At 44.7% G+C, this 24214-nt stretch overlaps 2 protein-coding genes across 3 annotated transcripts in view; one reads left to right on the top strand and one right to left on the bottom strand.

Moving 5' to 3' along the window:
* LOC306791367 (focal adhesion kinase 1-like) overlaps positions 1-1043 on the bottom strand; it is a 51541-nt gene extending 50498 nt beyond the window's left edge. For both annotated transcript variants that reach the window (XM_079288036.1, XM_079288037.1), the window contains exon 1: positions 862-1043. The gene's annotated coding sequence lies outside the window, so the exon portion shown is untranslated. The remainder of the gene's footprint in view (positions 1-861) is intronic.
* Positions 1044-4380: 3337 nt separating this feature from the next.
* Positions 4381-23956, top strand: dennd3a (DENN/MADD domain containing 3a). Its single transcript, XM_079288647.1, has 30 exons — positions 4381-4495; positions 7599-7701; positions 8264-8419; positions 8574-8709; positions 9893-10008; positions 10107-10237; positions 10350-10461; positions 10679-10798; positions 10977-11075; positions 11214-11333; positions 11927-12033; positions 12135-12290; positions 12470-12566; positions 12677-12780; positions 13254-13459; positions 13541-13700; positions 14210-14366; positions 14503-14725; positions 15670-15749; positions 16098-16277; positions 16367-16537; positions 17247-17376; positions 17664-17771; positions 19493-19590; positions 21107-21261; positions 21447-21513; positions 21701-21773; positions 21865-21983; positions 22089-22226; positions 22308-23956. Exons 2-30 carry the CDS (start codon positions 7621-7623, stop codon positions 22500-22502), a joined length of 3795 nt encoding a protein of 1264 aa, XP_079144773.1. The 5' UTR covers positions 4381-4495; positions 7599-7620; the 3' UTR covers positions 22503-23956.
* Positions 23957-24214: the final 258 nt, after the last annotated feature.

The following is a 24214-nucleotide window of genomic DNA, read 5'->3' as shown; positions in this document are numbered from 1 at the left end:
AGCAACAGCCCCAAAACCACAAATATATGTTATAACAATATGATTTATGCAACATTAAGCTGAGAAAAGCAGCAAAATCATCACATTTCAGAAGTCAGAATCAGTCAATATTTGCCATTTCAGACGACCGACCACCTGAAACAATGGAGTGTTGCAGATCACTACGAACAAATTCATATTTTGGCTAATTATTTCAGATCTGAAGTGCAGGATTACAGTTGTGGATGAATATAAATAACTTATACAACATTAATATGCACCTGATTAACCAAATAATAACAGCAACATGAGAGGGAGTCTCATCATATCACACACCTTATTAACACAGTTATGTAGCCTTAAATAACTGGGCCAATAGATTAGCTTTATGGAAGTATTCAGAGCACATAAGTGGCCCATTGAGGTAGAATGGAAGAGTTCAGTTTGTTTGGGGGGGGGGGGGGGTCAAGGTAACCAAACAGCCTTGAAGTCTGGACTCAGGGAACACAAAAAATTCCTTGAAACAGATGTTTAATTTAGGAGCTACATGTAGGTTCATCCGCTACGAGCACATACTTGCACATAAATTGGAGTTAATATTTCTCCACGTTCATTCCGTGTTAATGTGGAGACGAGTTTTGGTGGCAGTCGGTCACTCTTCAACTGCTTCAAGTCACTAAAAAGCTGAACTACGTCCTAGTTAAGTTGCTGTAAAGCGAAGCTCATTTATTGGTTATTTCCCAAATGAGAATGGTTTGAAAACTGGGGAAAGGAAACAGCAAAGTTACCGTTAACGCCAGCCAGGGCGAGCGTTGAACAAACCGCATCCCATACTTTCTTTTAGCTTTTGAAATAATCCCCAAAACACACAATATCACTCACGTTGACTTGTTCCAGGGACGTCCGACAGGCTTGTGTTTCTTTACCGGCGGGGGAAGCTGCTAACAGTCGGAGAAGAGTCCGTTATTTTAGCTGTGGAGCTAAGGGGTAGATATAGTTACTGCTTTTTTTCGCTCATGCCTATCTCCCCCTTCTCCCTCTCCCGTCGCCTGTTCCTGCTTCCCCTCTCCACATCCAGCATTCCAATATGGCCGCTGCTGGGAGCGACACACACACACACACAGAGAGAGAGAGAGAGAGAGAGAGAGAGAGAGAGAGAGAGAGAGAGAGAGAGCAAACTACTCCCTCAGAGGAAAGCCCTGCCTCAGGCACAGCACACAACAGCCCATGAATGAATGAAAGAATGTGTAGGTAGGACCTACTTTACATGTTCAAACTGTAGTAAGAGCAGAAGTAACAGAAAAGTTATGCATGCAAACTCTCACTAAAGTTAAATAAAAGTATAAGCATCAATACATCCTTACAGTACCGAAAACATTATACAGGATAGCCTCTTTCAGAATAATGCACAGCGCATTTACATGATTGTATTGTAGTTATTGATGCGTTCATGTGTACATCGCTGCAGCTCTGTGCACAGGTACTAAGACGACACCTCGTGGCCACTACCTGTTACTGCAGCGGCAGTGTTTCCACAGACCTCGACCCACATCATCGGTTATAACTCTTTATTCTGCTTTGTGCATGAAGGAGACATCCGATCACCAAGGCACATTACAGCATAGCAAGGCAAGTGTTCAGTTTGCTGAGCTGCGATCGTTGTCATTTTTAACTGTGATGGCACATCTGTTTCAGAGCTATGAGACCAGTGACGTTACTGGATGACACACGGGGCTTCAGATGAGGTGAAAACTGTGCCACTGATGTGTTTAATGTTATTGTATTCACGGACAATCTCAAAATAAAGTTCCTCATCAAATGAACCTCCATTCTTGTTATATTTATTCCATATTATTTACACTGAAAATGAAAGAGATGTCTCCTTTAAAGAGAAAAAAAACATTTGTGTAACTTTTTCTGCATTCTAAGGTTTCTCCATCCATCTCATCACCTCCCTTTGTAGCTGCAAGGGTCACTATGCCACCTTTGCTACTCTCAAAATGGCTTCTTGTTTTAAAGTTTAGAGTCTATCTCTATAAAATGCAGTAATTGACAGGTCAGTGACACAAGAATGGAACAAGAGGCAGAACTGGCAAAGCAGCAGAGGAGAGATCTGTTGTGCAGGATTCAAAGTTCTTTAGTCTGAGTTAAAGCACATTAGAACCCAGGTGATAGACGAGGCTTCTTTAGGCGGGCTGGATCTCATGTGTCGGCTGGCAGTGGGTCTTTGAGTGCTTAGGGTTGTAGAGAACACGGTTAAGTGTCAAAGTCCCAAATATAACAGCTACTTCTTCTAACTTCTTCCTGCTATCTTCTTTAAAAGGTTGCAGTGTTTGGTTGGCTGGAACAGCAAACCCCTCTCATCTTCATACATCTTGATTCTTTCGTTCAAACTTATTTAAAAAAATGAATACTAGTTCATTTGCAATGTATATTTAATTCTTCCCGATTTGAAAGTTGGGCTACCTCAGCTGCAGAACAGAACCGATTAAACAGTTTGACGAATAAAACCCAATCAGTTGCATTACAATAAATTAAACAATTACACAACAGGTACACAACCTTGTTGTCATGACATGTGAGGTACACAAACACTACAATAGACTACATATGCATAATAAATCATTAAACTTATTTAGAGTTTATTAACAAGTTTCTCGAACCGAGCCAGATGGCGCTCCGCTCACTTTGTAGCGGCACTTTGCGTCTCCTGCCACTGCCTCTCCGTCCCTCTCCTCATCCCTCTCCTCGTCCCTCTCCTCCTCTCCTCGTTCCTCTCCTCGTCCCTCTCCTCCTCTCCTCGTCCCTCTCCTCCTCTCCTCGTCCCTCTCCTCCTCTCCTCGTTCCTCTCCTCCTCTCCTCGTCCCTCTCCTCCTCTCCTCGTCCCGCTCTTCCTCTCCTCGTCCCTCTCCTCCTCTCCTCGTTCCTCTCCTCCTCTCCTCGTCCCTCTCCTCCTCTCCTCGTCCATCTCCTCCTCTCCTCGTCCCTCTCTTCCTCTCCTCGTCCCTCTCTTCCTCTCCTCGTCCCGCTCCTCCTCTCCTCGTCCCTCTCCTCCTCTCCTCGTCCCTCTCCTCCTCTCCTCGTTCCTCTCCTCCTCTCCTCGTCCCTCTCCTCCTCTCCTCGTCCCTCTCTTCCTCTCCTCGTCCCTCTCCTCCTCTCCTCGTTCCTCTCCTCCTCTCCTCGTCCCTCTCCTCCTCTCCTCGTTCCTCTCCTCCTCTCCTCGTCCCTCTCCTCCTCTCCTCGTCCCTCTCTTCCTCTCCTCGTCCCTCTCCTCCTCTCCTCGTCCCTCTCCTCCTCTCCTCGTCCCTCTCCTCCTCTCCTCATCCCTCTCCTCCTCTCCTCGTTCCTCTCCTCCTCTCCTCGTCCCTCTGCTCCTCTCCTCGTCCCTCTCCTCCTCTCCTCGTCCCTCTCCTCCTCTCCTCGTTCCTCTCCTCGTCCCTCTCCTCCTCTCCTCGTCCCTCTCCTCCTCTCCTCGTCCCTCTCCTCCTCTCCTCGTTCCTCTCCTCCTCTCCTCGTCCCTCTCCTCCTCTCCTCGTCCCGCTCTTCCTCTCCTCGTCCCTCTCCTCCTCTCCTCGTTCCTCTCCTCCTCTCCTCATCCCTCTCCTCCTCTCCTCGTTCCTCTCCTCCTCTCCTCGTTCCTCTCCTCATCCCTCTCCTCCTCTCCTCGTCCCTCTCCTCCTCTCCTCGTCCCTCTCCGCCTGCTCTTTCAGGAAGTCCAGGAGAGCCTCTCTGTCCCTGGGCCTCTTCCTGTGTTGCTGGCTAGCCCGGGCTTCTTCCTCAGAAGGGGTCAGAGGTCGGTGTACTGACTGTGCCACCTGTAGTAGATGTCAGGTTCGCTGCAACAACCAGGGGCGGGCTAATTGAGTGCTGCCCCTGGAGTGCAGCGTCCATTACACTGTACCACTGCCAGGTGGCAGCAGTGCCACTACCGGCCTACTACCAGCATTAGTAGCATTCTTTCATTCTCATCACATGTTTGTGTGGTAGTTTTGGGGCAGGTTCTCTCCTTTACATACACATATTTAGTTTAAAAGACAAATACAAAGTAAAACATTCATTCTAACAACCAAAATATGAAACAATTATAAACAATTGTAAAGAGAAAACATCACAGCTACTTAATGGCTTGTATTTGTGTAACAATAAAGCAGGCTGCATTGATTTATCTGGTAATATGTTATTGTTTCATAAAAATCGCATAAATGTATTTTTTTAATTGATGTCTTTTCATGTAGCAGTAGACAGAACTCACACTAGATGGCGCCGAGGTACTCTTTAGCCAGATCCCGGAAGTGTGTAAGAAAAAAAAAAAAATTATTTTGAAAAGTGGGAAGTCCTGAAAGTGGCGCTGCCAGTGGTTTTAGTTTGACAGACAGCGGTGAACCACACTGCAACAGTTCGAGACGGTGCTGTAGCGTTTAGACTTGTTCACAGATTAATGACAGCAACCTGCAGCTGCCGTCTTGTGCGCGTGACTTCACCGTGTGTCCAGTGGAAATGATCGAGAAGAGTTAAGGTCAGTCTTTGATTCTCACGTTGCTGTGTTAAGAGTCTTGCTCAACTGATAAGTCAGTTTCATTACCCATTGACAGTCTTCACGGTATTGCCATGCTCCTATTGCTGTCTGTGTGTTTACATTAACGTCACTGCTGGTGAGGTGACAGACGTCTTACATATCTACGGTAGAATTAACGTGATCATAACTGTTATGCGTTATTAAAATAAAAGGCTTTTTTTTTTTTTGCTTCCAAGTGTTCCCAAGGGAGGAAAGAAAAAGCAGTAAAAGATTTTCGAGACTGTCTTGGTAATATATGCCTCAGTCATTTCCTACTGCATGCAAAGGTGTCCACTGGCTCATGTCATGAATGATGAGCTCAAGTTTTCTCACAAACCAGCCACAACCTTGTAAATGTTGTCTGGTTCCCATTAAAGGGACATGTCACCCATTTCATGAGCTCACCCTCTTCCTGTGTCCCAGAACAGCTCTTGTGAACATGCACTGCTCTATTTGTGATTTTCACTGGGATGTGAAGTCAGAGGAAGGAGCATATATGGTCCAGTTTAAGTTCAAACGCTAGTGTCTGTTAACAGGTTTCAACATCATTGACCTCATTGACCATCATTGCCGTCCATGGGACTGTGCCAATTTCCAATTTTAAAAACTCCATCTGATTATAAATTTCGAAAAAGTTGTTGCAAGTTTACAAACACTGGCTGATCTGTCCTGCAGACCTGAAATCACTACTTTTAAAGCTGGAGTAGGCAGGTTCTTTTTGCATTATAGGAGAAAATCCACAACAACCTTTCAGCTTATTCTAAGTCAAGTGGTACCCCAGGGTAGGCAGATTTCTGGAAAAGACAATTAATAAATCAAATAAAATGCCAGAATAAAAAAAACCAGCCCTCATCCTGCAGCTCCCCTCGCACCAGTAGCTATGTTGCAGTGAAGGCAGCTGTTTGCAACGGTGGAATAGCAACTTCTTCCGCAGGATATTCTGCCTTTTAATCAGGCTTTCACCAGAAGGATGTGCACGTTCATCTGCATTTTGCAGAGCAGCCAATAGGAACCTCCCGTCTCTGAAACGACCCAGTGATTGGTCAAAGTCTCCCAAGCCTGAAACACAGACACAAGAGGAGGTGCAGTGGTCTAGTTTTCTCCCAGACCACTTGAATTCCAATAAGCTGTGAGGTTATTTTGGGGTTTTTGCTCTATGATGCCAACAAATAAACGGCCTACTTCAGCTTCAACCACTTCCATTATGGAAGCGGCCCTCTTCCTCCATACCTCTTTTCAGTTCTATAAAAAAAAAAAAACCTGCTTACCAGCAACTGCTTGGTGAAATTGTTGTCGGGCGCATCAATGTAGCTTCCTCTCTAAAATATATGCAGACAAACGTGTTAGTTAAAGCTCCTGGACAGCCTCTGCATGGAGGCTATCTCCTCAGTCTCACATGCTTGGCATCTGCCTTTTATTGTGTGTGTGTGTGTGTGTGTGTGTGTGTGTGTGTGTGTGTGTGTGTGTGTGTGTGTGTGTGTGTGTGTGTGTGTGTGTGTGTGTGTGTGTGTGTGTGTGTGTGTGTGTGTGTGTGTGTGTGTGTGTGTGTGTGTGTGTGTGTGTGTGTGTGTGTGTGCTCGCGCAACAGACTGTCCTGCCAGTTGATCTGTGTGAGATAGTTCTAAAACTGCTATGACGGTAGACATAGATTGAGTTTATGAGAAGTGTAACTGTACACGCACTCCTACCCCCACAAGGTTTCCAAAATTAGGGTTTTTCAGGGAATAAATGACTTAACTTTGTGTGTGTGTGTTTCCGTGACACAGCAGGGTTGTTAGTCAGAGGCCGGAATGGCCCAAAGGCTGAGAAAGAGAGAAAGAAAGCAAACAAACGTGTCGAAGGTGAAGAAAGAAAAGCTAGTCACAACAGAAAAGAGGACAAAACGAGAGAACAAGTACGGCATGAAGGAGGAGGTGAAAAGTAGATAAAGAGCAAAGCAGGGGGGTGATATGAGAGAAGGTTAGGGAGACGAGAGGAGGATAAATGAAACGCATGAAAGAGTAACAGAGTGCAGTTTTGTCTCTCGAGCCAACTAATGGAAGTCATACATTGTAGTTGTGCCTTAAGCAGATCGGTAGCTTAAGTACGGACTTAAAGGGCCGATGATACCCAAACAGGTCTTTGTGTACCGTAACGGTGTATTTTTGTCATCGGGTGCGTGGGAAGTAGCTCAACCAATTTCAAAAAGATTGCATGTTGTGTTTCGGAGGAGAATACACACAAAAGGGCACAGAGGTTTCCTTATATATGCCATTTAAAACCTCTGCACTAACCCTCCACATATTCATTTTAGATACCGCTATGTGTAGTTCCATCTCATCTAAAGGGCGCTGTGCTCAGCTGACATCTCTTTGATGGTTAATTCTAGCGTGTTTTCAGAAGGATATTAACTTGAGTTAACTTTGAAAAAGATGGGCAGAAATAGAGATATAAGAAAGAAGGAGAGTTAACTCATCATATAACGTATACTGGTTTAAAGTATTTCCAAAAGGATATATTTGGAAGTCAGCAGATGTTGTTTCAGGTAGAGTTCGTTGTAGTAACTTGGTTTTCCCTTCTTTGATTCTGATTCTGATGACGAATCTGGTTTACTGCACCAGTGACCAAACCCGAACATCTGTTTGTTTGGGTGAGTTAGATGTTTAGTACGTCTTTGTGTCTGAGTGCGTATGTGTGTCAGTACACATCTGGAGGAAGTGTGTGGGTGAGTGATCTGCTGGTTTTTCATTTTAGCTGGGGCTGTATTTTGCACATTAGATTGATCAAGCTGTAGTTTTGTCATTGGGAAAACTCAAATGAGATCAGCGTCTGGTTTGGGAATGTTTTGTGAGTCATGGCCAAAATATGAAACCTTTGAACCATCACCACAGCGCCTTATTCTGCCATCTGCCGTCATTGATGTTGTCCGATTTTTACCAGTGGTTCTTTGTAAATACAGTAAGAGTTGGCGATGCATATCAAATCTTTTAGCGCAGTATGTGTAATTTTTATATAAACACATTTATTTGATGATGATATGATCTTATCTAAATGCACTGTGTGTGTGCGTGTGTGTTTCTGGCAGTGTGTGTGTGTGTGTGTGTGTGATGGCAGAGCTCCCGTCTGGACTGCTGGAGGCATGTGTTGTGATCGGAGCGCCCAGTGATAAGCTTCGAGATATATACCAGGTATGTACACGCAAAACACAAAGACAGATGGAAAACAACTGTTAAAAATAAAAAAAAGTACGCAAACAAACAGATGCGGGCAGCATTCACACCTCGCATGCTTCTTGTATCAACATCGACTCACAAGAGTGGCGACTACTGCGATCAGATTACTGTTGAACGGCCCGTTTGCACCTGGGCGGTTAATCTCCAGGTGTGAACAGAAAGAGCATGTTCACGACAGGTGTGCATAGTATCTAACACACACACACACTAGCGGTAAATGATGAATTAAGGATTGAGATATACCATAAGTAGGATTAAGTTTAAGTGTAGTCAAGGATACTGGAAACACTTGAGATAAATAGAGGATACATTCACTTGAGATAAATAAACTACTTCTACTTCTACTTGTGTGTTCATATTGCTCACAGCTAAACATTTCATCTGAAATAGTGAGTTAATGACACAGCTTACAAAGCAATTTATGAAGACATTAGGACATATTTTGTGCTGGGTGTTGATGTCTGTGTCTTATTGGTTGCCAAACTTATAACCTTGAATATTTATAACTGTGCCATAGTTTCATCTGCAGAGTAAGTTAGATGAAATCCCTGTGCTGGAAGCAGAGGTACTGCAGGTCCACGCCCCGCCATTTGTTTCCAAGGAGTCCAACTCCAGCCAGTTGATTGGACCGGCTTTCAGTCGTGTCCAGAGGAGGAGGAGCTTTATCAAAAAGGTAAACAAAAGGACAATTCATATGTCAATGGTCAATTTGAAACAGTTAACATGTGGATAAAGGATTGGGCGTTTCAGATCACATTTAGCAGGCGTCTTTGTTGATCACTTTCGGAAATAATCGCCATATTTGTTGTTTTTCTGATCGTTTTCAGAAGAGGCGAGATCGTGCTGCAGAGGTGTTGCCTAACGGAGAAACAAGCAATTGTGCTGAAGCGTCCTCGGCAACAGAGGACATCAGTGTTCCAAAGGATCTGGACCTCATCGCCTTGCCACAGCTCTGCTTCCCTGGTACCGTGTGTTTCCTCTGTGACAAACTTAACACTTCCATGTTTTGAATTGAGTAACACAATGGTGCAAAATCGATTTGTTCTGTAGATACAACAGTTTGTTGTGTTTCCTCCGTAAATCCAATATATTTTTTTGTCAGTGGCCATCTCGAGCAACGAGTTTTTACTTTTGCCTAGTGTGCTGTGCTTACGTCTTCAGTGCATGGCATTACATGTCCAAACCTTGATTTCTACTGATCTAACCAGACAATGTCATGAGGTGACTGATCTTGCACTGTGGTTACTGCCGTCATAGATCACCATCATGGATTGCTATCTCACTAGAAGTCCGCAATGTAGATTACGCACCAAAACCACCCACTGGCATGCAGACTTGCACTGCCTTCTTACCCTTTAGCGATATGTCTTTTATTATCGTGACAAAAATCAGAGTTTCCCAGTCGTTATTGCGACTTGGATGTTGATAACTTGGAAGGAGGCCTCAGGCTTGGTCGGTCCAAGGGTCTCTGGGAACAGCAGACGGGTACCAGAACAGCTGCAGCTAAGCAAAAGCCCGGGTGTGGTTTGTGGAGACTATGGAGAAGTACTTTTTGTTGACCGTAAGGAAGTTCTGGCGCGCTTAGAAAGGGAAAGCAGGACTTGCTCAGGCTGTGTTTAACAGGGGAGGAGAACTGAGGACCCGGACTTGGGATATTGTTGAGAGTTGGAAAAAGCACTTTGAGTAACTCCTGAACCTGACCAACACGTCCACTCCTCTACATCCCTGGCAGAAGTCCCTGAGGTAGTCAAAAAGCTTCTCGGCAACGGGGACGAGATTCGCCCAGAGATGCTGAAGGCTCTGGACATTGTTTGGCTGTCGATTTACCAGCGTTCTAACCCTCTCCTATGGTTTTGAGCTTTGGGCATTGACTGAAAGAATGCGATCGCGTCCGAAATGAGCTTCCTCCATAAGGGGGCTGGGCTCAGCCTTAGAGACATGGTAATGACCTCAGATATCCGTAGGGAACTTGGAGTAGAGCGGCTACTCCCTAAGGGGCCAGCTGAGGTGGTTTGGGCATCTAATCAGTACGCCTCCGACGTATGGATGGATGGATGGATGTTTATGTGAATTTAACTCCTATATGACATTAACGTGGCATACAGTTCAACACTGCTTAGAGACGTCTTGGTTTTCCTTTGGATAGGTGGTCTTCAGTTAGCCAATGAGCAGAAAGAAGACAGTTATCACTTCCTGGTATTTACCGACCTGTTTGGGAACCGAACCCATGGAGTTGTCGTGCAGTACTACAGAGCTATACAGGTACAAACACACACACACACACTCTCACTCAAACAGAGAAACATGTTGAATCCAATGAATGTATACAGTTGTTTCTCATTGGCTGTCTACCCTGTCAGTCCTGTCAGGAAGATGCTGTCCAGAATGGCCACAGGTGGAATTCGTCAAAGTCCCGCCTCTTTACACCTTTTGCTGTGTGTGTCATCTCCAAGTTCCCTTATTACAATGCTCTGAAGGACTGCCTGTCATGGTAATAATTTATATTAAACACATGGAGCTGATGGATAGCCTGACTGTGGTTAAGATGATTTGATGACATGTTAAAACTGTCTTGACTCTTCTTCCCCCGACTCGATTCTCAGTCTCCTGGTCCTGTTGCGGCCTACGAGACAAGCTGACTTTGAGGAGACCATAAAGGAATTTTCAGCCAAGCTGTCCCTGGTCCCTTTACCACCACCTGGACAGCTACATGTGGTCAGAAAACACTTTCTCTCTCTCTCTCTCTCTCTCTCTCTCTCTCTCTCTCTCTCTCTCTCTCTCTCTCTCTCGCTCTCGCTCTCGCTCTCGCTCTCTCTCTCTGTTGAGATATCTCTCACAAAGTTTCTCTCGCCCTCGCTTTATCTGTATTTGTCTCTCTATGTGACCAGTTTCAATTGCTAGATCTTAACACGTGTGTGTTTCTGTGTGTTAGTCCTTCAACCTGCGGCCCATCCACGTGGTTCTTCCGTCAAGGCAGGATCAGGACAGTCCCATTATCGACATCGACCTGCATCTTCCTTTCCTCTGTTTCACGCACACGACACTGCTCCAGGTAACGCAGCACACAGAGACTGCTCACACACAGGAAGGAGTCTGAAAGTGATGTAAAATATATGTATTTAGTCATACAAAGGTACTTTTACTCTGTTTATGGATATTTCTCTTGAGAAACAAGAGGTAAAGTGAGGTATAGTACATCGTAACACCACGAGGCCCGTCTCTCTCTACAGGTGCTGTCCTGCCTGCTTCAAGAGCAGAGGCTGGTCTTCTTCTCTGCTAACTGGGCCAGGCTCACTCTGGTCGCAGAGAGTTTGCTTTTGTACCTGCAGGTCAGTGGAGGAGGAGCGTTGTGTCTTACAATTGCAGTGTTTGATTTTTTTACTTTGAAGAGACATCGTCTTAACTTCCTGCAGCTTCCCCTTCTCCACCTTTTCATCTGTCGCCTGTTCCTCTGACATCTCTTCCAGCCTCTGTCCTGGCAGCAGCCTTATGTTCCTGTCCTGGCGAGAGGAATGCTGGACTTCCTCATGGCTCCCACAGCCTTCCTGATGGGCTGTCACATCAGTCATTTTGAAGAGGTCGCCGCAGTGAGTCCCGTTCACTGTCTGCAAACTTTCTTATCAGCATCAAGGTGTCCGGTCTTGTCTTTCTGACCTTTCATGCCCAAGATGATGGGTGGATTTTGGCTTCGGTTGACATCAAGTTAATGTCTAAACTGTTGCTCCTCCCTATGCTGGAGAAGACATATTGTTCTTTATTGAATGGAAAGAATTTTTCCAGAACCAGTGGAATTAATGGATATATACACAGTGCTTTAACTCTGCCCTATAATGTCTTGACTATTCCCCAGAAAGGGCAAGGCTCTTGGCAGTATAGTTCACATCAGGTTTATCACGAGTATTATTAAAACTGCTTGCGTGGAATTCAACTGACCGGCCTTTTTGAAATTGTCTCGTTTGAGCTCGCATACAGTATTTAACAATAGCTGATTCTCCACTGCGTTCATCTTTATTCAGTGTCTTACAGAAGCTTAGTTCACATATTTAACAGTAGCTGCCTGTTAGTCCAACACAGCAGGGCACAGTCAGACTGTGTTGTAATGAATTGTACCCATTGTACCTACAACGTGTGTGCGTGTGCGTGTGCGTGCGTGTGTGTGCGTGTGTGTTTTTTTGTATAGGAGACAGAGGAGCTAATTCTGGTGAATGTTGATGATGGCATCATTCAGTCGTCATGGTCTGAAACCATTGACCTACCTCTGGCTGCAGCCGAGAGCTTTATGGCAAGGTAACACAGTTTACGACAGACAAGTCCTGTGAGTGTGTTCCTGTCTAACCGATTCCTACGTGCTTGGTGTACTGTGTGTGTGTGTGTGTGTGTGTGTGCAGGGCAGAGGGTCTCCAGCTTCACTATGACTTGGAGCTGTGTCACCTTGGAGCGGGCACTGATGCCAACGCACTGCGACGCCAACGCAGAGACTGGCAGACACGCCTCAACACACAGATCCAAAACATCGCTCTGGAACTCGTGGTCAACATCTTCAGGTAACGCTCTCTGAGTGTTTCATTTACAAATAGTTGTGATTCTATGAAATGTAGTGGTCAGTAGTTACATGTTCAGATATATTCGACTCATTGCAGCCAGAATGAAACCATTTCTCTCTGTTTCGCTATGTTTTGTCTGATTGTTCCTCTTTCCATCTGTTGTTTTTTTTCTTTGTCAGGGACGTCCAGGACTTTCTAAACCATGAACACAGAGTTTTCAACAGTGAGGAGTTTCTGCGGACCAGGGAGCCAGCAGACCAGCTCTTTTACAAGACGGTACAGGCACACGTTTGTACAAACAAGACGCACACAGACACACACACACACACACACACAAACTCAAACTCTGACAATCTGTGCTGCATGTTTCTCTTTGTTGTCCCCAGGTATTAGACACGCATATCTTCCACTCATTCCTGCGAGACAGGCTGAACAGGAAACGGGACACCTTCAGCCGCATGGAGCAGAACACACGTAACCATGCACACAGGTAGGATACCTGCTAGTGTGATGTCACAGCGGAGGGACCAGGCAACTGAGGGGATAAAAGTGCCAGCGGAGTAGAAAAACATATGAGTTTGTGTCACACTTAAAACAAGTCTATTTTAAAGATCTTGTTAATACATTTTCAGGTTACACGCTGAGTGGGAATATTTAGCTTATTAATGGATAATGAAAATGATCATCCGTATGAACTAAGTGATCGAGTAATGCAGACTGTGTAGAAGACACCCTGATTTGCTTTTCGAGAACCCTTCAGGTAATAAAGACACTCATGTAGGGAACAACTGGAATGGGAGATTTGTCGATAGCCAATTAAGTAATGTAAGAATCATCTGGGTTTATTGCACAGCCAACTCCCATCAATGAACATGGGATTGCCTTTATGTCATGATAAAGATATTGACAGAGATCGCGACTAAACCTGATTAAACATCATTTCTCCTCTGCGTCTTTCTACAGGAATCGTGCGATGACGGAGTCTCCTCGGCGTCCTCTCATGTCTGATCTGTCCAGGAGTGGCTACACCAGCTACATCAGCCCTAATGACAGGCTGAGCAAGAGGCTGGGAGCCAGCCTGCCTAACCTGGAGCAACCTGCCAGTGACACCGTGACGTCCATCAGCTCCAACAGACCAGCCTCCCTCAGGAAGATGACGCTGGATGTCGGTCGGTAGTGATGGACCAAATGGATTATTGAAGAGTCAATTAAGGGTCAAACTATTTCTAATTCCCTTTGTCACCCTCCAGGGTTGAAGTCTCCTCAGAAAGCGGTGACGGTTTTCCGCCTCCCAGAGTTCCCCCCTCCGCTGGCCTATCACTACGTCCAGAACTATTACTCTGACATGGTTTCCTCGCTGGGGAAGGCTATTAACGCTACACTACCGGAAGAGTCGGCTCTGATGGCAAGGTACTGTGAGGAGACATATTCAATGTCTGAATGCTCTTTGCTCTTTTAACGAGTATTTTTTCATATGTTCTGCACTGTATTTCTGTGTGACTCACTCAGATGAATTGTTTTACTTTCTGATCCATGAACTTTAGACGGTGACTCACTACCCTTTAAAATAAAGCAAATAAAATGGTCCTGCAGGATTTGCTGATTGCAGTGTGCACTTGACTGCTTCAGCTTCTATTTGTCACTGCAAACCTCATCCAACCCGGTTTCTAAATACGGACGCTTCTCTGTCAGATTTCCTGCAGTCATTGTTTTTTTTAAGGGAAGTAGTAAACTAGAAAAACAGGTTGTACGCCATGAGTTGTGATATTTAAAAATCCATACTGTGGTGAGTGATTGTATCATGTGTGAACAGTTTAGAAATTGATTTGAGGATTGCTAAATTGTAAACCAACCAACGACGGACAACTAAATACCTCTTTATCAGACACCTCACCCAATCCATCCGGCTGTCTTTCCAGGTACCACTACCTGCGAGGTTTGGTAAACACTGTGTCCAACAGGCGTCTGGATGCACTGGAGGACTTCCAGAGTCTGTATAAGACTGACTCAGACATCTTCCCTTCTCAGATGGTTAAGTCCCTGGTTGACTCTCTGCCAGAAGGTGAAAGGTTACAGGTCAGTCCGTCACGAATGAGGACATTGTGTTGTACTCTGCTCGTCATAAATGCAGTTATCTGGATTCACTTCAGTTGATTGCATCTGATTCTGATGACCATATCGATTAGCGCTGTAATAATTAATCTCTCCGCAGGCGGACAAGCGGCCAGAACTGAAACGGCTCATCAGCCGGGTCAAGAGGGACCGGGAGCGGGAACGCGCCCGCGACGACAGCGGGCGTGAGGAAGATTCCGTGAAGCGCTTCAAGCTGCCGAAAACATACATGCAGCTGGAGGAGTTTGTGAAATGTATCCAGGAGTCCGGCATTGTAAAAGACCAAGGAACCATACATAGGCTCTTTGATGCTCTAACTGTAGGTAAGTAGTGTACTGCATGCATATGCATACATGTATGTGTGTGTTAGGTGCTATTAATGCACATTTGTGAGAGCAGCTCAGGCCTTTTTTCTGTTCTTTTTTTTATCAAACAGGCTCTCCTGAAGAACTTTTCTTACTAACCCAAGTTGCTGCCTAAACACACTCACGCTACACCCCTCCATCGCCCTCTTTCTGGGCAAACATTCATTCCTCAGGTTAATCATTACCTCACCCCTTCTTGAAGAAGGAGAGTTGGTCATGCTGGGCTGTTTGGTGTTGCAGGCGTAACCAGGGCTCCAGTGGTCATTTACTGGCCTTTAGCTGGTGGCTAATGGCAAATATGACGAGTTGCATATGGTGATGAACTGGAGAATGAGATACAGACAGAGTGTCCAGAGTGTTGGACGCCTGGTTATCAGCTCCAAAAATCCAACTGCAGACTCCTTGACTTCACTTCAACATGACTTGATGAACTCATTGTCTCCATATCTATCGGAATAACTCGTGTTTCGATCGAGGTGAGGTGTTAACAGAGATTTTGGACAGTTTGAAGTCATTGTCCTGCTGTGGTTATTTGAAGTCATAATGAAACTGAATCTAAACTTTATGCTCAGTGGTCATTACCAGATGGCTGTGGCAGATGTTGGGTGCGGGGGGGGGAGTGCACAGACTACTGTGTTTAGTCATTGTTGAAATGTACAGTGAAGACTACAACCCTCAGCTGCTCACTCTGCAGGCGAGCGGGAAGATTAGACCGCTTAGGAGGGAGTTGGCCCGGTCAGCAACCGTGTGTGTGTGTGTGTGTGTGTGAAGCTGAGCATTTCTATACACTTTCAGCTCAGTCAATCATTTCTGGGTAAATTAGGATCAGTATAAAGTTATTATTCAGTGTCACAAGTCATACAGGACACCTAATGATGAAGGCGTGTGTTTGTTTGTTGCAGGTCATCAGAAGCAAGTGGGTCCAGAGTTGTTTAGAGTCTTCTACACCATCTGGAAGGAGACTGAGGCCGAGGCACAGGAGGTCTGTGTGTAGGCTTAACTTGTACCGGACAACTTAATAAAAGGCCCAAATCTTGAATATACGGTTTTAAACTGCAGTGGCGTTCACATTCACAGTGGAGAGGTGAAGTGTGACATCGACGGAAAATCAATCGCGTTGTGCTTGTCAGCTGATCATAATTTGAAATTTGAAGCTTATTTTACGTCTGCCAACAGGCGTATATCAGGAAACATCTGGAACTGCGATGGTGTTGTTTTGCATTCGAGCTTGTAGTCGTTTAGTTCATTTAAACCTGCGGGTGAAAAGGTTTTTCCTCGACCAGCGGACAAGTCGGTGAAATCAGCTGACTGGTTGTTGTGTGATTTTCAGGTGCGCTTGCCAGCGTCCGTCTCGGAGCACATTGAGCCCAGCGAGTGTGTCTTCAAGCTGTCCTCCTCTGTCAAGACGAGCCGCGGCGTGGGGAAGATCGCCATGACTCAGCGACGGCTCGTCCTGCTGACCGGCGGACGACCGGGATACGTGGAGGTGGCACAGTACCGAGATTTAGAGGTGAGGCAAAAAAGGTCTCCAGTTTGAACTCCAGGTTCAATCGAAGCATGTTGATCCAGATCCTTTTCTCCCTCTCTGTTTTCCTCTAGGAGGTGAAAGTGTCCTCGGCTCCCTTCCTGCTCCTGAGAATCCCCAGCCTGAAGCTGCGTGTTCAGGGCAGGAAGGAGGCGTTCGAGGCCAACTTGAAAACGGAGACGGAGCTATGGAACCTGATGGTCAAAGAGATGTGGGCCGGGCGCAACATGGCTGACCAGCACAAGGTAAAGCTGTCACTGAGGGGTGTGTATGTGTGTGCCAGTATATGAGCTGTACATGTGGGGGGGTGAATCGGAAAAGAGAGGAATAATTGCACGAGAAAGAAAGATAATTTGGTGAGTTATCATGTGCCTTTATTACTCATATCTTGGCCTTATGTAGGTTTATCTATCTGTGTGTGTGTGTGTGTGTGTGTGTGTGCGTGCTAATGCCAGTCATTGTAAAGTTCACTGACCTTCGGTAGGTGTGGTTGAAATTCCCTGAGGCGTAAAGGAACACAAATACACACTTGAACAAAGAGGGTTTCCTTTGTGAAACCAGATGATGTAACTGTAGCACCTCTGTCTGTCACTCCTCTCATTTCTCTCTCTCTTTTTTTTTTCTTTTTTTTTATTCTGTCTGTCACGGTGAATAAGCCGCCGCATTATCAAGAAGTCTGGCAGCATTGCACCAAGATCTAAACCAAATAATCAAGACATCTTTATCTCTGATTTATCTCACCAAAGCCTGTTTTCATTTATTGTTTATTCCGTACCGCTATTCACACCCTAAAATCTATTTTCTAGACGTGCTTTAACATTCGTTTCTTGAATGTAGAAATTAGTTTTTGTACAATCTCATTGCTATATGCCTTTTTGTGAAGCACCGTCTACTTTTCTGCAAGGCGCTACATGTCAAGTTGTGGTGTAATTGTGAATGGATCTTTGTCTCCAGGACCCCCAGTACATGCAGCAGGCTCTGACCAACGCCTTGTTAATGGACGCAGTGGTGGGCAGCCTTCAGAGCAGTAAGGCCATCTACGCTGCTTCCAAGTTGGCTCACTTTGACCGCATCAAGATGGAAGGTGGCGATGATTATTGTTGTAGATTCTGTCCTGTTTGCTTTACTTTAACCCCCCATTTCATCAACATGGAAGGCATTATAAGCTCAGTTTGCTCCTAATGTAGGCGGTGGTTAATTGCAATTTGCAGTCAGACTGTTTGGATTTACGTTTTCCCCCATAAATAATGACTCATCAGAGGTTGTGTGGAGATTTGTATTGCTGTTTGGGGGTTTTCTGTGCACGTTTGTGCATCCACCACCTGTGAAAGGTTAGTTAACTCTCTTTAATATTGGTTTGTGTGTCTCTAGTGCCAATGATGGTCCCCAAGACAACTGCAGAGACGCTGAAGCACAAAATCAACCCCTCGCTGGAGCTCGCTGCACCTCAGGCTGTAGATGTACTTCTATACACACCAGGTAAGACCTGTAACCAGGTAATCTCCTCTGTTCTCACTGTCAGTGCGCTGACACATGTCAGGTTTCTCTCTGTGACACCAACACACGGTCACTTTGCTTTGTCATCTCTCTCTCTCTCTCTCTCTCTCACTCTCACTCGCGCCAACATAAAATGACAGACCGTCATAAAGCTGCACACAAAGTTTCTCAACCTCCGGTCTCCTTTACAGGAAAACAAAAGGAAGTCAGCTGGAAATTTAGGAATGAATAAGTTGGGAAACTCCTCATTAAGGTTAAGTTGTCATATAGACACAATTCAGCCTTTCATATTGGAGCTTTGCAATCATGTAAAAAAAAGAATAAGTCAGATAATCACGTTTCACAGACAGCAATAGTAAACATGTCAACATCAGGTGTGATGCTGTCCCTCTCTGGGAACAACGGTAGTAAACGGTAAACCTTTGGCCATGTTGTGGCTTGTAATTCTGCAGAAACACCTCTTCACTTCCCTGCACCTCCACTCCACAAGAGAGTGAAAGCAAGAAGAAGCTCACCTAGAATGTACTCGTCGTAAAAGTCGCAGTGGGTTTATTTCATGAGATCTAAAATGCTCAAATAATGCAGGGACATAAAACTAAGTGCATTTAATGTGGAAAACAAAGCTTTACAAAATAAAAGGCTCAAAGCACATGAGGTCAACAAACAAACAAACAAAAGGGTCACCAGATTTCAGCACATCTGAACACCTCTGTGAGATTTTGGACTAATAATCTGCTCTCCTCAACATCATAAAAACACAACATAAGTGAGCATCTTTTAACAGAATAGGTATTTATCCCCCCAGTAGAGTTCCAGAGGCGGGAACAACAATTCACCAGGGAGCACTGAAGCTGTTCGGCCCAAACCTTTTCTAAAACAAAGATTTTTTTATTTTAATCTGTCACCCATCAGGAAATCCCAGCCATCACATTTGACCTTAAAACACACGCATTGTTTACTGTTGTGTAGCCTTTAGAAACAGTCCTCTGACTGCTGGGGCAGACAGACTGGCGCATTACGTGGCAGGAAGACTGAGAGGAAAACATCTTAGAAAGAACTATAAAGCCAGCGGCTTCAGTGGACCGACCATATGGGGCCACTTAGATGCCCGGCTGGTGGCAGACTGACCCCCGGCACGAACACACTCACTCTCACATATACAGACTCTGTTCAGCTCTTCTGTAGCAGTCAGTTCTCAAGACTGCTGTTGGTGAAAAGAACAAATCCGGCCATTCAGATCCCCCCCTCCCCTGCCTCTCTCTGACGCTCCCATTTCAATATAGGTCACTGAATTGAATTCCTGGCGTACGGCCAGTTCACTCCTACCTCTCTCGCTCTCTCGCTCTCTCTCTCGCTCTCTCTCGCTCTCTCGCTCGCTCTCTCTCTCTCTCTCTCTCTCTCTCTCTCTCTTCTTTCCCCTCTATGCCCCCTTCTCTCGCTCCTCCTGCGAAATACAGGATGTTACTTTCTTTTCCTTTCCGCCAGCGGTGCTTTTAAATAGCGCTGAATACGTTCGAGGATATCTGGCCGTAAGGTGAAAGCCTGGATTGGAGTTCTGAACACGGAGTGTTTCCATTCCAGCTGTCGGTTGACGTTCACATTTCCCTCTTGGCCTCGTGTCAGAGCAGACACTGGCAGCTGTAGGTCACCAGTGTTGCGATAAGGTACTGTGAAGTGACTGATAAGTACTACATGTGTTTCAGGTCAGTTATGGGTGTCTGTGAGCATGGGCAAGGTGATGGTGTTTGATGCCTCCAGCTGGTCCCTCACACACACCTGCCACGTTGGAAATGCAAGACTGGTAATAAAAACAGACACACACACACACATATTGTACACACATTTTAAATTCTTCCCAGGAGTTATGACAAATCAGAATCAGATGTTTCCAACCAAAAGCTCTCTGAGTGAATTGGGAGAAGTACACTGAGTTTCTCAGAGCTATAAATACTTTGAATCTCTTTTTCACAATTCTTAGACTGTATATGATTGAGACAAAAGTTTGAAACATGGATGCATTTGAGAACTTTGGCATCATTTGAATGAAAAAAACAATAATAAAAATAAAACGAAATAAAACGATAATACAAAATGTGTATATGTTGCTCACAGTGAGATGTTAAGATTCTAATTCTTTGGGAGTTCTTCTGTCTCTTGACGCTTCACTTCCTCGCAGGGTCAGCAGCACATGCACACCACTGACATCAGATACAGATCAAACTCTTTCATTATTATCTTCAGAATTGCAAGCACATGTTCTGAGGAGTGTACAGTGTGTTTCGAATAGTTTTCATTCCCTCCAAGACCAAAACTGTTTTTTTTTTTTGTGAAAACGTCGACTTTCACAACAAACAAGTGAAAGTTGGGCGGAGCGCCTTAAAGCTCGTTGGAGAATGTTCAACGTAAAGGAAGTTCAGGATGTGAGTAACGTTTTAAGGCTCGGTGCTAATCACTCACCTCTACTCCAAGCATGCAGATCACAGTCACATTGTGTGTGTGTGTGTGTGTGTGTGTGTGTGTGTGTGTGTGTGTGTGTGTGTGTGTGTGTGTGTGTGTGTGTGTGTGTGTGTGTGTGTGTGTGTGTGTGTGTGTGTGTGTGTGTGTGTGTGTGTGTGTGTGTGTGTGTGTGTGTGTGTGTGTGTGTGTGTGTGCGCGTGCGTGCGTGTGTTCTCTCTAGACTGGACCATAATATTTGCACACAGTTCGGTCACATATTAAAGCATTTGGACATTGCTCTAACTTCTACAGTACTAACCTGAAGCATGACGGATGATTAAAATAGCAACTGATAAGAAAATTACAAGCAGATTTTCTTTTCTTTTCTTTTTTACTTGTGGCTTTATTTCTATTTGATACATTCCCCCCACATAGTTTTATTTTGGTTAAGTTTAAAACTGTAGAAACAGATTACGGTATTCGATGCACTGCTGTAAAGAGGACAGTGTGTTCAGGAGCTGCGTTTTGTTTATGAGACACTGCTACCACCTCGTGGAGAGTTAATGTATTACAGAAATACATATATAAGTAAATATATCAAGCTTAAGGTGACGTTTTCAGATGTTTTGGTTTGGGCAGTCCAAAAACCAAGCACAAAACCCAGAAGTAGTCAACTTTCCTATCACATGAAAAAAAGAAAGTCAGCAAATACTGTATGTTGCCTCCTCTAAACAGCCTACCAATTCCTGTTATTCATCCAAAATGGTTCCATGTTTCGTCTTTGAAACCTATGGTTCACGCACGTGTGTAGACACCTGGTCGTTCTCCGTAGCTGTGTGAATTCTGATCGGTGGCGTGTCTTTCTGTCTCTCTGTTTTCAGAACTGCATGCTGGGAGTTGATAAGGACCAGGTCTGGATGGGCTCTGAGGACTCCGTTATCTACATCATCAGCATGGTGGCCATGGTCTGCAACAGACAGCTGACTGAACACCGGGCGGAGGTCACCGGACTGGCGCTCGACACTGAAAAATACAGGTAGCACACACACACACACACACACACACACACACACACACACACACACACACACACACACACACACACACACACATAACTTTGACACGCACTATTTCACCAAGTGTCTATTCGATGTATATGTTTGTAGTGAATGTACGTGTCCTGTCTTTGTCCGACCTGTAACACGTTCATATCTTATTCAGCCAGAAGGTGGCGTACTCCTGCAGTGCAGAGGGAACCGTCATGGTGTGGGACGTCTCAACCCTCCAGGTCAGTTTCAAACCAACACAAACCAACCTTTGATAGTTTACCGGTTCATTTAAGAATTACATTCTTCATTCAACCATGTCATCACAGCAGCTGCCGATGACTGCTTGTCTCTGTTCTTCTTTCTTTCCTGTCTCAAACGGTAATGGTTCACTTCATACTTGTGGTTTTTGTGTCACCAACCACTCAGGTGAAGAGGCACTTTCGCCTCTCCTGCGACCGCCTGCAGTCCGTCCACAGCTGTGACGGGACGCTGTGGTGCTGTAAGTCTCACACTCTCTCACTGGAGATAACAACAGCAGACATGAGAGGCGATTTAGTGCAATCAAAAAGTCTGTCTGCCTTTATCCGCAGCTTCCAGGGACAATATAATGGAGGTGTGGAGGAACGGTTCATTGAAACAACGTCTGACTCTACCAGAGCAGCAAAAAGGATCCACAGCTGCATTCAGCTCTGTACTGCTGCTGCTTGAGGTACCACACTCACACTTTGCTCTCTCGCTCTCTCGCTCTGTCGTGTGTTTTGGTTTTGTATTTGAGTGTGACCCTTTTTCCTCAATGTGTTTGTGTGTATGTTAGAAGGAGGAGCTGTGGAGTGTTTGTGTGGACTCAGGAGAAGTGTGTATCTGGCACATTAAGGACACTGCCAAACCGTATCACCGCGTGGCTCTACAGGACTGCACCGGATGTCACTGCATGATCAAAGTTAAAAACCAGGTGAATACACAGTACTGATGAACACGAACAAAACACTTTAAAATCGCCTAGGAATGCATTACAATCCCTTTTTCTCTCCAGGTATGGGTCGGCGGTGTTGGCCGCACATCCACCAAAGGGAAGATTTACATCCTGGACACGGAACGCCACCAGGTGCTGAAGGAGCTTCACGGCCACAATGACAAGGTGACGGCGCTCTGCTCTGCGGAAGACCGGTACGTCCTCAGCGGAGCCGGCAAACAAGACGGAAAGGTCGCCATCTGGAAGGTGGAGTAGAGTTGACTCTCTGGAAACGGACTCATTGTTAGAGTCGGCGTCGTCGCTCTCTGCTTGAACTGCTCTGGGACGTCCCGTGAACCGACGAGCTTTAGAATCCGCAAGAAGCGGGAGTGAAGGTCTGTGATTGGAAAGCGGATTAAAAATCACAAATCCCTTCAATTTGCCTCTGAGTCTCACAGATGTGAAGGAATCACATGTATCATCACCAACTGAGAAATACTAAACAGTACTAACACGTTATTTTTCGGGATCATGAAGGACAAATAAAGACTGAAAATCGAGAAGTGGCCACAAGTTCTGCTGGATATTTGAGTTTTTATCCAAAGTGCTTCACTTTGCTGAAAGTTTTTACATTTTTTTTTATTGTCATACCTTATTTAATGCTGCTCCCTGTCTTATATTGAATATGATCACCCTTTTTTTATTATGTGGGAACATTGTGTGACTGAGCGTCATCTCCAACTGTGTTTTTTGAGGCGAGTTTCCACAGCTCAAAGGAGTCAAACTACCCTGAAAACAAAACTCATACGACTGGAGCTTTCACCGTCATGTGGGAAAGAAAATGTTTATTTTGATAGAGGGTATTCTTTAATGGACAATGTATGGCGGAGAGGGACGGGAACTATGATGGAAGGGGATACGAAGTCGGGAGCTGGACTCAAACTCATGACATGTGATACATGTGTGTTTCAGAGCAGCTCCAGAGGAACAAGCCTAAGTCCTGGAATCTGATAAAAAAAACACACAAAATAAGGACCGAGCCCACCGTGTTTTTCTTTATCAAATACTTACCTCATTTTTAGACAACGTTTTTACATTTTCTCTATTTATTTTCCTACAAGATTAGCTTTACCTGTGTTACCGGATGGTAGCTGTTAGGATAAAGGCAAAATGTTTCTATGTACGGACTGACGGGAGAGATGAAGGTCTGGTCAAACCTACCGGCTATAAAACGCCTCATGATATTAAAAACCAAGTTATATATAACTTTAATTCAAAAGGCCAGGCTATGAATTGCTCCTCACATGTATTTGTGTTCTGTCGACGTTTGTGTTATATGCATTTTATATGTATTTCTATCTCGCCATTATTTCAATAGCATTATTTGTATTGACTGAGTGGAACAGAATAGACTGAAGTTTTCTTGCACGTTCCTTTTTTTTTGTCTTTATTTCTTTCTGGGACTTTTGAACAATCGGAGTAAATAAGAAGGCACACATCACTTCTGTTTTTCTGTCCTGCTCAACAACATTTTTACAAAATCACAAATGGGATCATTTTGGTTCGTATCAAAGCTTCAACTTCATGTATTTATACACTGTATGTAAAAGTGGTGAATGTGAACATTAAATGCATTCCTTTTGTGAACTCAACTGGTGACGATGCAAACAGCTTAAGACTTCAAATGACACTTTGTTATATCTTCAAGACTGTTAACAAGATGTTTTCATATTTAACCAAAAGTGAAGTAATAAATATACATTTTTATGAAGAAAGGCTTCAGTTTGTCTTTTATTTATTTTTGCTCCCAACAATCCAACAAAGTCATCTCATGTTTTCATGGCACGCGTTCATCACTGTGCCCATCCCAGAACTACGTGCTGCATGCAAATGATTTGCACTTGTTGGTTTTGAAAATTTAACTCTATCGCCGTGTTTCTGCACTTCCCAGAGTTCACCAGAAGAGTGGGCTATTTGATATGTTTTCT

This window comes from Melanostigma gelatinosum, assembly GCF_949748355.1.
Source record: "Melanostigma gelatinosum genome assembly, chromosome: 17".
Lineage (NCBI taxonomy): Eukaryota > Metazoa > Chordata > Actinopteri > Perciformes > Zoarcidae > Melanostigma > Melanostigma gelatinosum.
Note: the sequence above shows the minus strand (reverse complement) of the source record. Positions and strands in the feature narration are given on the sequence as shown.